The 13,874-nt window shown below is 52.0% G+C and overlaps 2 protein-coding genes across 7 annotated transcripts in view; both read right to left on the bottom strand.

Annotated features, from left to right (window-relative positions):
• Positions 1–2,788, bottom strand: part of TOM1 (target of myb1 membrane trafficking protein) — a 50,890-nt gene extending 48,102 nt beyond the window's left edge. For 3 of the 4 annotated variants that reach the window (XR_005010487.1, XM_036760421.1, XM_036760422.1), the window contains exon 1: positions 2,645–2,754. Coding sequence is in view for 3 of the 4 variants with exons in the window: in XM_036760421.1 (XP_036616316.1) it covers positions 2,645–2,696 (52 nt within the window). In the remaining variant the exon portion in view is untranslated. Of the gene's footprint in view, positions 1–2,644 lie in introns of all 4 variants that reach the window. The other variant, XM_036760423.1, reaches the window with a different exon arrangement.
• A 6,975-nt stretch (positions 2,789–9,763) lies between these two features.
• The window catches only part of HMGXB4 (HMG-box containing 4), a 31,501-nt gene continuing 27,390 nt past the window's right edge, over positions 9,764–13,874 (bottom strand). For all 3 annotated transcript variants that reach the window (XM_036761390.1, XM_036761392.1, XM_036761391.1), the window contains 2 exons: positions 12,156–12,278; positions 9,764–10,979 (listed from right to left, as the gene is read on the bottom strand). In XM_036761390.1, the coding sequence (XP_036617285.1) occupies positions 10,935–10,979; positions 12,156–12,278 (168 nt within the window). In that variant the 3' untranslated portion in view covers positions 9,764–10,934. The remainder of the gene's footprint in view (positions 10,980–12,155; positions 12,279–13,874) is intronic.

Below are 13,874 nucleotides of genomic sequence, written 5' to 3'. Positions count from 1 at the left end.
AGTAAACACTTCCTGAATACCTTCGGACTGACACTGTGAATTGTGTGGCTCAGAAAGGTGAATGTTCTCCCCGAATCCATTATATTGTCTGGGCCAGAAGTGAAAGCGGGGCTGTCCGGGGCTGGAGCCCAGAGCCTGACTCATGGTCAGGTGGCCTTCCAGGAGCCCTGGCCGCGTCCAAAGTCGGGATCACCCGCCCCGGGAGGAATCTGAGAACAGAGTTATTCTGACCACAAAGGCGGGGGAATCAGCTTGGGATGGAATCAGAAGGGCAGACATTTGGAGCTGAACAGGACCTCAGAGGCCTTCGGTCTGCAAGGTCGCCCTGCTGGGCCAGTCCCAGGACCAGAACTCAAGTCTTTCTGGTTCTAGGATCAGCACCTCCCATTCTCTAGAAGATGCCTCTGGGGGAGGGATTGGGGGGGAGGACCAGGGGAGGGGAAGAGTCAGATCCTCCTCTTGGGAGGTGGGTGCTGTTGTTATCCCCACTTTCCAGTTGGGGAAACTGAGGCAGACCTAGCTGTGATTCACTCAGGGGCCAGGTTTGGACTACTTGTGCTCCATCCACTGAGCGATCCAGCCACCATCCGAATCTCATGTGATCCTCAGCACAGCCTGATTAAGGAGGCCATACAAATCTTAAAAGCCGGCTCAGGCCCTTATCACTTCTGGCCTTTCAACAGTGTCTCCTGCTCGGTCTGTCCCCTCTCCCTGATGTGACCACGTCACTCTCCCCGCCTCCAGCGGCACCCTATCACCTCCAGGATGAGACAGAAAATAAAGCCCTGCACACCATTCCACTCTTCTCACACCTTCTTCCTCCATGCTGGTCTTGCTGTTCCCAGAACACAGAACTCTAGTCTCCCACCTCCAGGCCTTTGCACTGGCTATGCTCCATGCCTGGAAGCCTCTCCTCTTTGCTTCCCTGGCTTCTTCACGATTTGGTCCCCCAGCTCTCTCTTCTGAGATGACCTTCCCTCTCCTCTGTCCCCACTTCCTATGCGCAGTCATCTGCTCACTGCCTCCATAGAGTGGGAGCTCCCTGAGAGCAGGGGCTCTGCCTCTTCTTTGGATCTCCAGCCCCTCCCCCAGTGCCTGGCACAGATCACCCGGCAGCCACCAAAACCATATTCCGGGCTCAGGTCTTCCTGCCCCTCCTGAGCCTGGCTTCGAAGGCTCCCACCTCTCTGGGTCTCGCCGGCCTCTTTGTCCCTGACCAACAGGACTGAATGGCCACTTGCTGTTCTGGGGGCTCAGCTTTGCACCACCTCCTCCATGAAGCCCTCCCCGCCTTCCTCTTCCTCTGATCTGTTTTTCATTCATCTGCACACATATGACACTCACTGTATACACCTGACAAGTTAATCATTGCTCCGAGGCTCCATTCACCATCCCAGGGACCTCTCAGAACATCAGGCCTCCCGGCCACTCTTCCCCTAAGTGTGTGGTCTCCCCTGGACAGAACATGAGCTTCTCAAGGCCAGGGTTTGTCTAGATTTGTGTCATTTGATTTTACGGTGCTTAGGACACAGTAAGTGCTTAATAGATGCCTTTTCATTCAGAGGACTGGAAATCTCTTGGGGGGGGGGGGCGCTTTATGAGGTCTAATCTGCCCGTTTTACAGATGAGATACAGCATGGTCCTGGAGGCAAAAGCATGAAGTAGTCAGAGGCAGGCTTCACCCGGTGCTGGCTCTGTCAGCCAGTCGGCCAACATTTATTAAGCGCCTATTGTGTGTGGTGCAGCGCTAAGTGCTGGGGACACAGAGAAAGAAGACCCAGACTTTTTGTTTACCCAGCCCGGCGCATAGTTGGGAGCTTAGGTCCTTAATGCCTCCTCTTCCCCCTCCTGGTGTCCTTCAGGGCCCCTTCCCCTTTTATCTAGATGTCTTGTTGTTTGCACGTGGTCACCCCCATTAGCTCGTGAGCCCTCCACGATACAAATATCCTGTGCCCTGCACACAGTAGTAGCCAAATAAATGCTTATTGACCAATTCAGATCCGTGGGATTGAATCCCCATTTTTACAGAGGGTAAAACTGAGGCTCGGAGAGGGGAAATTACCCTTGGGGGACATTTAGTCCGTCTCTCCCTCATTCTGCATACGGGGAAACTGAGGCTCAGGGAAGTGACCGGACTTGCCCAGGGTCACGCGGGTAGTAAGCGTCAGAGGCAGCATTTGAACCCAGATCCTCTGCCTCCAGAGACTCTTTCCCTTGGATCGCGCTGTCTCTACGGCCCTTTTCAGCGCCAGGTCTCCCACTCGCCCAACTGACAAGTGCCGGGCCCCGCGACGCCCCTGTCCAGGCGGCAGACCCTCCGAGCCCCGGGAGCCCGTGGGTGGGCGGGGACGCTGCGGGCCCTTTAAGACAGAAAACTTTCTGCCCGGCTCCGGGGACCTCCTCAGGCGCTGATTGGATAAACTACGGCCTCCGGAGCCCGCCCCCCAAGCAGCCTATAGGCCGGGGTCCCCGCCAGTCGGCGCAGAGACGCTTTCTATTGGCTCGCGGACGTTGTCACTCTGCGCTCTTCGGTAGCAGAGTGGGGAGGATCCCCCGAGTCCCCTAGATCTGGGGCTTCGAGTCCCAGGGGTCCCCAGGAGGCGGAGGCCGGCGCTGGGGAGACCGGGACGCGCGGGGCACTTACCGATGCGCTGCCCCACAGGGGAGCTGAACGGGTTCCCCAGGAGAAAGTCCATGGTCGCCACCGCTGCCCCTCCGAGCCCAAGGGATCAGCTGACAGCAACTGCCACGGCCTCGGAGTCGTCACGTGACCCCTCCCCCCCCCCCCCCCGCAGCCGGGAGGAGCGTAGCCACAGGCTCCGCCCCGTGCCCTGCCAATCACCGGCACGAGGCGGAGGCGGGGGGAGGGGGTGGCCCTCACCGCTACAGCGTCGGCATCATGACGTCACCGAGCCCTTACAGCCCACAGCCTCCTCCAAAGAAAGTCGGAGTTCATCAAGGGCAGTCCCTGCCTCCCCTCTTCCACCCTAGACTCGGGCCCACCCCCTCATCCAGCCCCACCCTCTCACTTTACAGCTGAGGCCCAGAGAGGAGGCGGGGACTTGCCTGTAGCCACACCCACAAGTGCCTACGGATGCCTCCCAGCCTCAGTTTGCTCATCTGTGCAACATGTATTGGCCTGGACTTTCGGAATCCTTAGGCCCTCTGGTGCTTTGTAAGGAGGACAGGGCCTAGGCCTGGCTTGTACCTTGGGGCTCAATGTCCCCACCTGTAAAAAAATAAAAGGAATTTGGCTCTTCTTGCCTTACTTTCTCAGCATGATAAAAGGATGGGACAAAAGAAAAGAATGGAGAATGGAAAGGGGATGGGTTTGGTATCAGGAAACCTGGCCTCCACTCTCTTCTCCTGCTGAAGTCACTTGGTGGATCAACATTTATTAAGTACCCACTGTGTGCCAGGCCCAGTGTGGATACAAAGAAAGGCAGGAGCAGCCCTTGCCCTCAAGGAGCTTCCAATCTAAAGGGGGGGCGGGGAGATGACATGCAAACTACTAGGACCTGTAGGACTTTGTGCAGGCCCCACCCCTACCCTACCAAGATGATTGGCACACAGTAGGCACTCAATAAATGCTCTGGGCTCCACTTGACTTTCAAAGACTGGATGTGATGATCCGCAAGGGCCCTTCCTGGTCTGACACTGTGGGATTCTTTCGCACTCCTGCCCCATGATGATGTCTCACTGCTCTCCAAGGAGGCCTCCCCTGTTAGTCAACTGCTTGGCATTCCAGTGTCTGTTTTAGGGACTTTACAGAGGTTCTAGCTCTCCTCCTCCTCATACAGATGTGTAAATTGAGGCCCAGACGTCATGTAGCGACGTAGGCTCTAATCCTAACTTTTCTGGTAACTTGTCATGGGAACCTGGGTAAGTCCATCTCCCTCTGTCTCAGTTTCTGTCTGCAAAAGGAGATGTCTTTGAATATTAATTGGAGGACAGGGACACCTAAAGTGGCTAAGGGTTGGACTGGTTTCCCTGTTGTTGTAAGTGCTGGTAAAATTACTCAGGTGGTTAAGGCTCTATCTATGAAGTCATCCTCCCCCACCCTTCCTGTGAGGCCTAGAACAATTAGGCCCTTCATTGTTTTCCTGAAGCACACCCAGCGGTCCCTGCCCGCAATGGAATTGCTTCTTCCCACTGGGTCCTTTCCAACAAGCCTATCTGTTTGCTCTCAAAAAAGAAGGAAAAGCCAGGAATTGGAAATCCCTTGGGGGAAGGGGGGTCCACTTGGCAAGGTGCTGCCCTTTCAAGATGGAAATCAGGTGGGCAGCTTCAAGTTATTTTGTTGGATGTTTGACCTCTCTAAGCCTATTTCCTCATCTGTAAAATGGAGATAATTACACTTCTACTGGCTGTCCCACAGAGTTGTTAGGAAGATGTCATAAACCCAAAAGAATCATAAAAACTTCTTTATTATTATTAGGCGTTAAATATTCATTGATTACAATAATGTGATTTTTAAAGACCTAAACAGAAGTTGAAATCTGCTTAGGCCTCAGAGGAAACCTTAAAGTGCTATAAAAAACATTGGTTACTCTTACGGTTCAATTCAACAAGCATTCATTAAACACCTGCATGTGCCAAGTCCTGGGGATACAAAGTAAACATTGGAAGCGCTGTTTGCCCTCAAGGGGCTTACATTCTACTGGGGGACGGGGGAGAGGAAGAGAATGTATATAGACAAGTGAATAAAAACATATACAAAGCTATTAGGAGGAATAAGGAAAGACCTGACTGTAGGGTGCCAGGGTCTCACACTTGCATAGGTCTTAGAGTTTTCAAAGTGCTTTCCCATCCATATCGAATGCTCACAACAGCCATGAAAGGGACTTCAGTAACCATCTGGCTCTTCCCTTTACCAGCTGTGTGGCCACAGACAAATGATAACCTTTCTGAGCCTCCCTGCCTCATCTGTAAACCTGTGCCATCTACCTTAGAGGGTCACTGTCAGGAAAGCACCTCGTCAACCTTCCAGAGTTGAAAGGGAGATCCTCACGCCCTTAATTTACAGATGAGGATACTGAGGTCGAGAGGTTACCAAAAGTCACCCAGATAGAGTAGCAAAGAAGAGACAGGTTCACATCTTCTGCCTCCCTTTTAAGAACTCTTCCCATAATACCATATGCTTAACTCCGTGAGGTAGGCAGGCATTGTTAGAGGGGGAGCCTGAAACCCAGAGACGAATGAATGAACTGTGCCAAGCATGGGTGCAGACAGAAAAATAAGTCACATTCTAAGGGGGGAGCTTACTAAGCCATTTGCCCAAGTCCTTGGCGTGGCCGGGAAGGTGTGGAGCACATTTGGACACCAAGCTGGGGTGCCTTCTCCCATCTGTCTGGTTCAGGGGGGACAGAGGAACAATGTCAAAACCCACACGATCTTAGAGTTGTCCAAACTCAGCCTCATTCAACTCATCAAATTGCTTTACCTTCCATCAATGGACGTGGACGCATGAGAAGCAAAGACCGACCCAGAAAAATCTCCAGCACAACAGAACTCCTGAACAAATCACAGAATAAACATATGACCCATTGACCAACCAACTAAAAATAAAAACAAGAGAACATGCCTCCCGGCTTTGGAGTCACAGGTCCTGGGTTCAAATACTGCCTCTGTTGCATATTATTGGTGACCCTGTGCAGGCCTGGACCAGAAAGCCTCTGAGGTCCTTTTCAGTTCTAGATTTAAGATGCCCTGATCCCATAGAGTGTGGGTTGGCAAATTACAGCCCAGGGGACAAAAACCATCCTTAGGTCTACACAAAAACAGGCCTCGTTTCCTGTTGCCAACCCCTGCTCTAGGCAAGGAAAATGATAGTTAAAAGTGGTGACTGAGCTGGTGTCCTTGCTGTTGGACAGAAGAGACTGAGTTTAAAACAAGGTGGCATCAACATAGTTGCATCTATCTGCAGGACTTTAGTGTTCTCTCCCTCTACCCAGCTCTGTCTACACCCATTCTTCAGGCTTCTGTTTCTCCCTTGGCTTCATTAACTAACTCTCTCTGCCTCTTTTATTCCCGTCCAATCACGTACTATAGTTTCTCTAGCCATCCCCCTGATGGGCACCCAGGTGGCTTCTTGCTTTTTTCCCGTTCTACTTTTCACAGATGAAGGAAGAAGGGAGGGTCACGGGAGAGTACGAATTTGCTGAAGGTCACACAGCTAGGATGTGGTTGTCAGTTCTGGAACCCAGATCTCCCAGCTTTTGGGGTCTCTCCATCATACCACCCTGTCTCAAGACTAGACTGTAAGCTTCTTGAGGGCAGGGACTGTCTTTTGCCTCTTTTTGCATCTCCAGGGCTTAGGACAGTGTCTGGCATACAGTAGGCATTTAATAAATGATGACTGATTGAATTCTTGCTTCCGTCTTTCCATAAGTCCTCCGTGTAGGAGTGACCAAATGGACTGAAGGTCTTCCTTTTAAACTTTTGGGCATGCCAGGGGCCACAGTACGAGGAGCCTACCTTCTGTTACCCTTCATTCTTACTAACTGACTGGCTCAGTCCCCTATTTCTACACTACTGCTCACAAAACAGTCACTTGGATGTCACCAATGCCTGCTTAGATGCCACTTGTAGATGACCCTGGCCAAGTCATTTACTTACAAGGTGGGGGGATGGGGGACGGGTCCAGATGATGACTTATTTAATCAGAAGGCATTTATTAAACATCCAATGTTCCAGGCACTCCCTGTGCTTGGAACTCAGGATACAAAGGGGAAACAGTCTGCCTTCAAGGAGATTACATTCTAAAGGGACTCACACACAAATATGCAGAAGACATATGTACAAAATGAATGTGAGGTTCTTTAGGGATGGAGCAGGCTGGAAGCTGAGAACAGGCTTTACAGACTCAATGCATGAGCTGCGTTTTGAAGGAAACCAGGATTTCACAAGAGGTCATGTCAACAAGCATTCATTAGGTGTCTATGTGCCTGGCACTGTGCTAAATGCTGGGGATATGAAGAAAAATGAAGTAGTCCCTGGTCTCAGGGAGGTCACAGACTAACAAGGGAGACCGCACAGCTAATAACCAAGGAAGTCGGCAGCCTCTTTCTCCTTGGGCCTCCAAAGACAAACTTCCTACTACACAGGTAACATTTGGCTCCACAGCTATTGAATTCATTCGACAAGTATCTGGATATGTGTAAACATCCCTTGGCTACCCCATACATTCCACGAAGGTAGAGAAGACAGTCTGATCCAAGCCTCCCGCTTCCCAGCTAGGGCCTAGCAAGGTCGTCTACACACATTCATTGTTTATTAAGGAATTCTGGCTACTTTCCACAGCCAGTAATGGAGAGACCAGGGAAGGAAATCCTTCAAACACAGGATCCCTCCATAATCAGCCTCTCCCCATTTCTATGGTTTCCTCCCTCTTTGTATCAATCAGGAGGCCAGTCCTGCTCCCTAGTCCCAAACACCCCTCCCATGTCTTTGAGAGGTGGTCTCCTATGCCTGGAATGCACTCCCTCCAGTTCCCCCAGCTTCTTTTCCAAAAACACAGTTCATCTGCTCCCTCTACAGAAATCCTTTCCTTATGCCCCACCTAATCAAATGCTATGTATTTGTCCTATTATACCCTTCCCTGGTAGAATGTTAGCTCCTTGAGGGTAAGGATTGTCCTCGTGCTTAATGCCTTGAAGATACATGGAAGGGGCTTACTATGAGTTGAATTCAATTTTAACCCACAACAAAGGCACAGGAGGCAGTATGACTTAGCAGATGGGGCTAGTCACAGACCTGGGTTCAGATCCTGCCTCAGACACATCCTGGCTGTGACTCTACATAATGCTCTTAAGACTGCTTCTCAGAGAAGGTGCTGATTTGCATTGACAGGAGGGAATTCCTGGAAATCACAGGTCCAGTCAAAACAAAGACACAATTTCTGTTCCCCTCAGCCTTGTGATATCTCTACTTTGTTGTGTCTAGGAGTAATGTTCATGTCCACTATTTTCTGCTTTTTAGACAAGTCTTAATATTCCCCTTAATGTGACGCTGAAGGGGAGGAGGGAAAGAAATCCATCAGCATGAACACTAAGAGATGAAGAAGGCTGGCTCCCTGCAGCTATCCCGGATGAACCATGAACAGGGCCCTGTAGACATTGTTCACTCTCCCTAATGCTGCAGTCTCTAAATGAGGTCACCAGGGACCTTCTGTCAGCCACAGGCCTGGGGAGGGGGTGAGGTCAGGATGCTTTGGTCCCCAGTTGCACCAACCAGCTATTCAGCATAAAGAGAAGCAACAGGGGAAGGTAGAAGAGGGGGCTGGAGGGAGGAGTTAACAGGATCACGGCCCTCAAACAGGACGGGGCCTCACAGATCATGGTCCAGAACTCTCATTTTAGAGGGTGGAGAGAGAGGCCAGGTCAGAAGATTCCAGTCTGGATCCTGGCCCTGACACTGGCTGTGTGACAGTAGCAGATCAGCAAAGGCCCTGAGCTTTTGCTCCCTCATTCATGTTGTGGGTGAAGCGCTTTGCAAAGCACTAGAGAAAAACGAGTTTTTACTGAGCAGGGACATTTCCCCTGGACTGTTGAGATTCCCTGTCCTTGGCACACGGAGAGGGGAAACAAGTATGCTCACAATGTGAGACCTGACAGCACCGGTGGACGTGGGGTCAGGCAAATGGCCAAGGCTGATGTCCTATTAGAAAAAGAGGTTGGAATTCTCAGTGGGAAAGAGAAGAGGGGCGTACTATGCGTTCTCCAAGAGTCTAAGACCTACTGCTTTGTAGCACAGGGAAAACAGATGAGACCGTACTCCAAATATTAAAAATGTGGGTTTTTTTTAATATATAAGTACAAAATTTTATTTCTTTATACAACTTTAATGGGATTTGGACCAAACCACTAGGATTTGTTTAAAAAACCAAACCAAAGCAATGATATAAAAACTGTTAAGTAGGTCTGAATCCAAAGATTTCCCTCTAATAGTACCAAATGCCACAAGGTACAGATTATTATACAAATGTGTACAAATTTTAAATACAAATACAATAGGGTTCGGTTTTGAAAACAAAACAAAAACAAAGAATGGGCCCACATCAGAATTTCCTTACTCTATAAATGGCAAACTTAGAAGGAACCTCATCTGGTTCTGGATCCAAGTCTCAGCATTCCCTCCTTGTCAAAATGGAAGCTTTTACTGGTGTGCAACAAAGCTTTGGGTCAAGAGGCCAACCCAGCTACCTCCCATTCCTTCCCTTTCCTCCCTCTTCGTCGTGAAACCACACAGCAGCTTTGAGTGGTAAGGGGGCTCACATACGGCTCCTAATGAACTGTCCCAAAGCTGAGTTTGTGACAGTATGGCTATGTGATGGGGGGAGGGGAGCCTCAGAAGCTCCCCAAGAACTTCCTCTGAACCTCCTGGGCTGGAGTCACTCAGGGAGAGGCCAGCACGCAGCGGTCCAGGAGGCAGACCACAGGGGCCAAACCTAACTCAAGCAGAACCCCTGCTCCCAAACTTCAACTGCTTTCTCTCCTACGAGAAAGTAAAATTATTCCGGTTGTGTGGAAAAAAAGCTAAGAGGGCATGTTCTCACACACACACACACACACACACACACACACACACACACACACACACACACACACACACACACATACACATACACACACACACACACACACACACACACACACACATACCCACACACCCACACACCCACACCCCTTAGCCCTTCATCTTCGGCCCAGTCCACACATTCTTCCATGAGTAGTAAGAATCCTAAAGGAATGATTCTTCTTTGTCAAGAAATGCCTCAAGCTACATGTGTGTTAGGGTTTCCAGGACAGCCTGGAGGGAGGATGGGGGAAGGGATGGGAAGAGGAACAACTTTAACAAATCTGAATCTTCCACATGCTGCTGCTGGTGGAGGTTTTTTGTTATTAAATTATATATACACAGAAATTTACAGGATAAATTAAAAACTAACAGATTTTAAAGAGTTAAATATACATGATTAAAACGCACACGCATACAGACATACACACATATACAAAACTACCTAAGACTCAAGTGCGTTCCTGCAGCTCCTGTGCGAGCAGAGGGCTGAATTCTCAGCACTCCCACACTGGGAGAGCCATACTGAGCACATGGATGTCTTCTCCTGCCATGGAGCACCTGAAGCAATGAGCCTCAGGAGGCCTCGGTGGCACAATGAGTCCAGATTCCAGCCCTGGAGCCGCCAGCCCTCTGCCACAGGATCCCAGTAAGTGCGGTTCAAGGAAGAGCTCTGGCACCAGTCCCCAAGGGATGGCGTGCTGGCAGGGCTGACCCACCCAGTGCACAGGGGCTGGGGTTCTCCTATGTCCTCGGCTCCATCCAGACTAACGACGGGCCCAAGAGCTAGTTATCCCTTGCCTAAGCCTGTTCTTTCCCTCCAGATGGAGCTGACTTAGTCAACTCCCACCTGGGGGTGAAGTGGAGATGGTCACCTTGAGTTGAAAGGATTTCTGTTTTCTCTCCCTTCTCCCCATCCCCTTCTTTCCTGGTACACTTCAGACTGCAAGATAGATAAGGCAAACGGTCAATGATAGGTCTGGGGGACAACGCTCGGCTTGGAACAAAACCACCAGATTTTATCTGTCCATAAAAGAGGTGCCTTCGGTGCCTAGAACACCCCCCCCAGGCCCCCAAGTTTCTGTGATTTAAGGCAGATTGATCCACCACCGGAGAAAAGAAAAGCAAAACAAAATTAAAAACCCAAACCCACATTTAAGCCAAGGCTCCCCTTGGCTGAGCCTTCACGTTCCATAAAATTGTTAAAAGTAGGTAGTTACAATCCTATGTATATATGGTACATGTGTTAAAAACATTAAAACCTACACCCAGAAGCCAGCAAAGGGCGTTAGAAGAGTCCATGTCCACGTGAGCCAGCAAAGGGGCAGGACGGGGGTGTGTCCCAGAATCCTTAGTTGTCAGAGTCCAGGCATGATGTAGGCGATGTTGTCCAGAGTGTTGGACTAGAAAGGAAGAACATGGCACTGGCTGAGTGGAACCTTATGAAAGCTCTCTGTGCAGGGGAGCTGAGGGGCCAGTGAAGGACCCTGGGAAGGGCCCAGATTTTGGGGGAGGGTCAGTGAGGGGCCCAGGGGAGGTTCCAGATCTTGGTGGGGGGCTAGTAAGGGACACCGGGAAGGGATTAAAGGTGGGGAGGGGTCAGCGAGAGGCTCAGGGGAGGGCTCAGAGGAGGGCCTAGGGGAGAACCCAGAGGTGGGGGTGTCAGCAAGGGGCCCAGGGTAGGGATCAGAGAGGAGGATCAGTGAGGGGCCCAGGGGAGGACCCAGAGCTGGGGGAGAGAGCCAATAAGGGGTCCAGGGGAGGGATCAGAGTTTGGGGGGGGTTCAGTGAGGAGCCCAGGGGAGGACCCAGAGCTGGGGAAGAGGGTCAGGAAGGGGCCCAGGGGAGGGATCAGAGATGGGGGATCAGTGAGGAGCCCAGGGAAGGGCCCAGATCTTGGGGGAGGCCAGTGAGGGACCCTGGGGAGGAATTAGAGGTGGGGAGGGGTCAGAGAGATGCTCAGGGGAGGGCTCAGAGCTTGGTGGGGGGGTGGTTCAGTGAGGGGCCTAGGGGAGAACCCAGAGGTGGGGGAGAGTCAGCAAGGGGCGCAGAGTAGGGATCAGAGAGAGGGGATCAGTGAGGAGCCCCGGGGGAGGACCCAGAGCTGGAGGAGAGGGTCAGCAAGAGGTCCAGGGGAGGGATCAGAGTTGGGGGGGGGGGTCAGTGAGGGGCCCAGGGGAGGACCCAGTGCTGGGGGAAGAGGGTCAGCAAGGGGCCCAGGGGAGGGATCAGAGATGGGGGGGTGAGACAGCAAAGGGCCCAGGGGAGGGACTATGAGTTGCAGAGCTGCTGGAATTTCCCTTTATCCCTGTTTAGGAGAGAGGGAAACCTGGAAGAGAACAGGGAAGAGGGGGAGGGCCAGAGTGGCCATATACCTCTGGGGCAGCTCGACTATGTCTGTTCCTTTCTAAGCCTGTCTCACTGCTTCCCTCTCAGTGTGGCATCCCCTTCCCTCAGGTGGACATGCTGCACACACACACACACACACACACACACACACACACACACACACTCAGACACATGCACAACAGGGGCTCCCTCAGAGCCTGGCACAGATGCCCCATACATGCACAACTCACCAGGACCTGCTTCGGGCAGCCATTCAGCTCTGGCAGCTGCGTGGTCAGGCAGGCCAGAGGGCCGAGAGCACAAATGATAGAATCGAGAAGAACTGAGAGACTTCCGGAAACGGCCACCATCCCCTGCAAAGAAGGGTCACAGCTGTCAGTGTTTTCTCAGGGCTGCATCGTTGCTTGGCTGATCTCATCCTTGATGCCATGGGTCCTGGGCCATGCCGAGCGCACAAGGCATGACGTGGCGTGAGGCTCCTTGGATGGTTAGTGTGTCTGTGGCCCTGTGGGTCCTACCTGTATCCAGTCCCATGGTCACTAGGGCCTAGAATCAATGACTCGCCTTCTGAGGGTGGTGCAGTGGAGACGGCACCGATGTGGGCGTGAGAACCTGGATGCCAGGCCTGGCACTGCCCTTCATGAGCTGTGCTATCTTCGGCAGCTCCTGGCTCTCTCCAAGCCCCTGTTCCCTCATGTGCAAGATGTGAGTGATACTTACATTCTCTGCTGTGCTGAAGGCGCTGGGAGGCTAAGACGCTGGGCAAGGCCCTTTGGGGTGTGCCTGTTCAGTGAGGTATGGGCACCAGCTGGTGCCAGCTCCGTCCACCTCCTGTCCAAGGTCAGGGTGACGAGGCCTCGCCATGGCAGTGAGATGCAGAGCTGCTGTGGCCAGACTATGGGGCAGAGGAGCAGCAGGCCTGTGTCTGTCCCTTGTGACCTAGTTGGCCTTGACCTCTCTCGGTTTTAATTTCCTTATCTGGGAAACAGCACTAATCCTATGACCAAATGCGAAGGGGATTCTAAGTTTACCCCATGTGCCACCCACATGCCCGCTGGACCCCACGGCACTGTACACTGTGGCTGCACAACCATTACTGCCCACACTTCTGGGGAGTTAATGCTCCTGCTCTGCTTTGTTGAAAAGCCTTTGAAGAATGATCTAGGTGGCATAGCGATTCCAGAGTCAGGGAGGCCATGGCTTGAATCCTGCCTGAGATCCTAGGTCTAGTTGTGGGATCCTGGATAAGTCACTTCACCTCTGCCTCAGTATCCTCATTTGTGAAATGTGGCATTTGCGAAATAATGGCAGGTACCTGCCGGGGCTGTTGTGGGGGTTAAAGGAGACACCATTGGTCAAGTGCTCTGCCAGCCTTTCTTGAGCCCACCACTGTCCTCCTCCTTCCCCAGTGATACCATACTGACCCCCCCAATCTCCTCCAGGCAGCCCTGCCTCATGGCCTTGTTTTAGGATGGCAGCCCAGCCTGGGTTTGAGCCCTAACAAGGCCAAGTCCCAGCACATCATGGTGGGGGTCGCTGTGCTGGCTCTCTCTACTGGGGTCAGCTGCTTCTCAGGAGACAGATCCTTTGTTGGTGTCAGGGCACACACTGGGACCCGTAAGCTCTGCCCCCATCTGGCCCATGCTTGCTGTTTGCTGAGGGACAAAGAGGCAGTACACCCTCCACTGGCCAGACATCGGCATGGGCCCCAGGCCCTGGGCCAGCTGTAGGTACCCTCCCATGCCTGCATTTGGGAGTGGGATGAGGCACCAGGAACAAAGGAAACAGAGACTTAGTGCTGTGCCAGCCAACGGAGTGGATGGCACTAAGGGACCTCAGAGATGATGGAGATGGAAGCCCAGCCAGGGAAGAGACTGCCCCACCTGCTCCACATGATGCTCTTTTTACTTCCCATTTCTTTCCTGGGGGAGAAGACTGGCTAGCCTTGG

This window comes from Trichosurus vulpecula, chromosome 5 (genome assembly GCF_011100635.1).
Source record: "Trichosurus vulpecula isolate mTriVul1 chromosome 5, mTriVul1.pri, whole genome shotgun sequence".
In the NCBI taxonomy this organism is placed as follows: Eukaryota; Metazoa; Chordata; class Mammalia; order Diprotodontia; family Phalangeridae; genus Trichosurus; species Trichosurus vulpecula.
The sequence above is the reverse complement of the archived record's forward strand: the minus strand, read 5'-3'. Positions and strand labels throughout refer to the sequence as shown.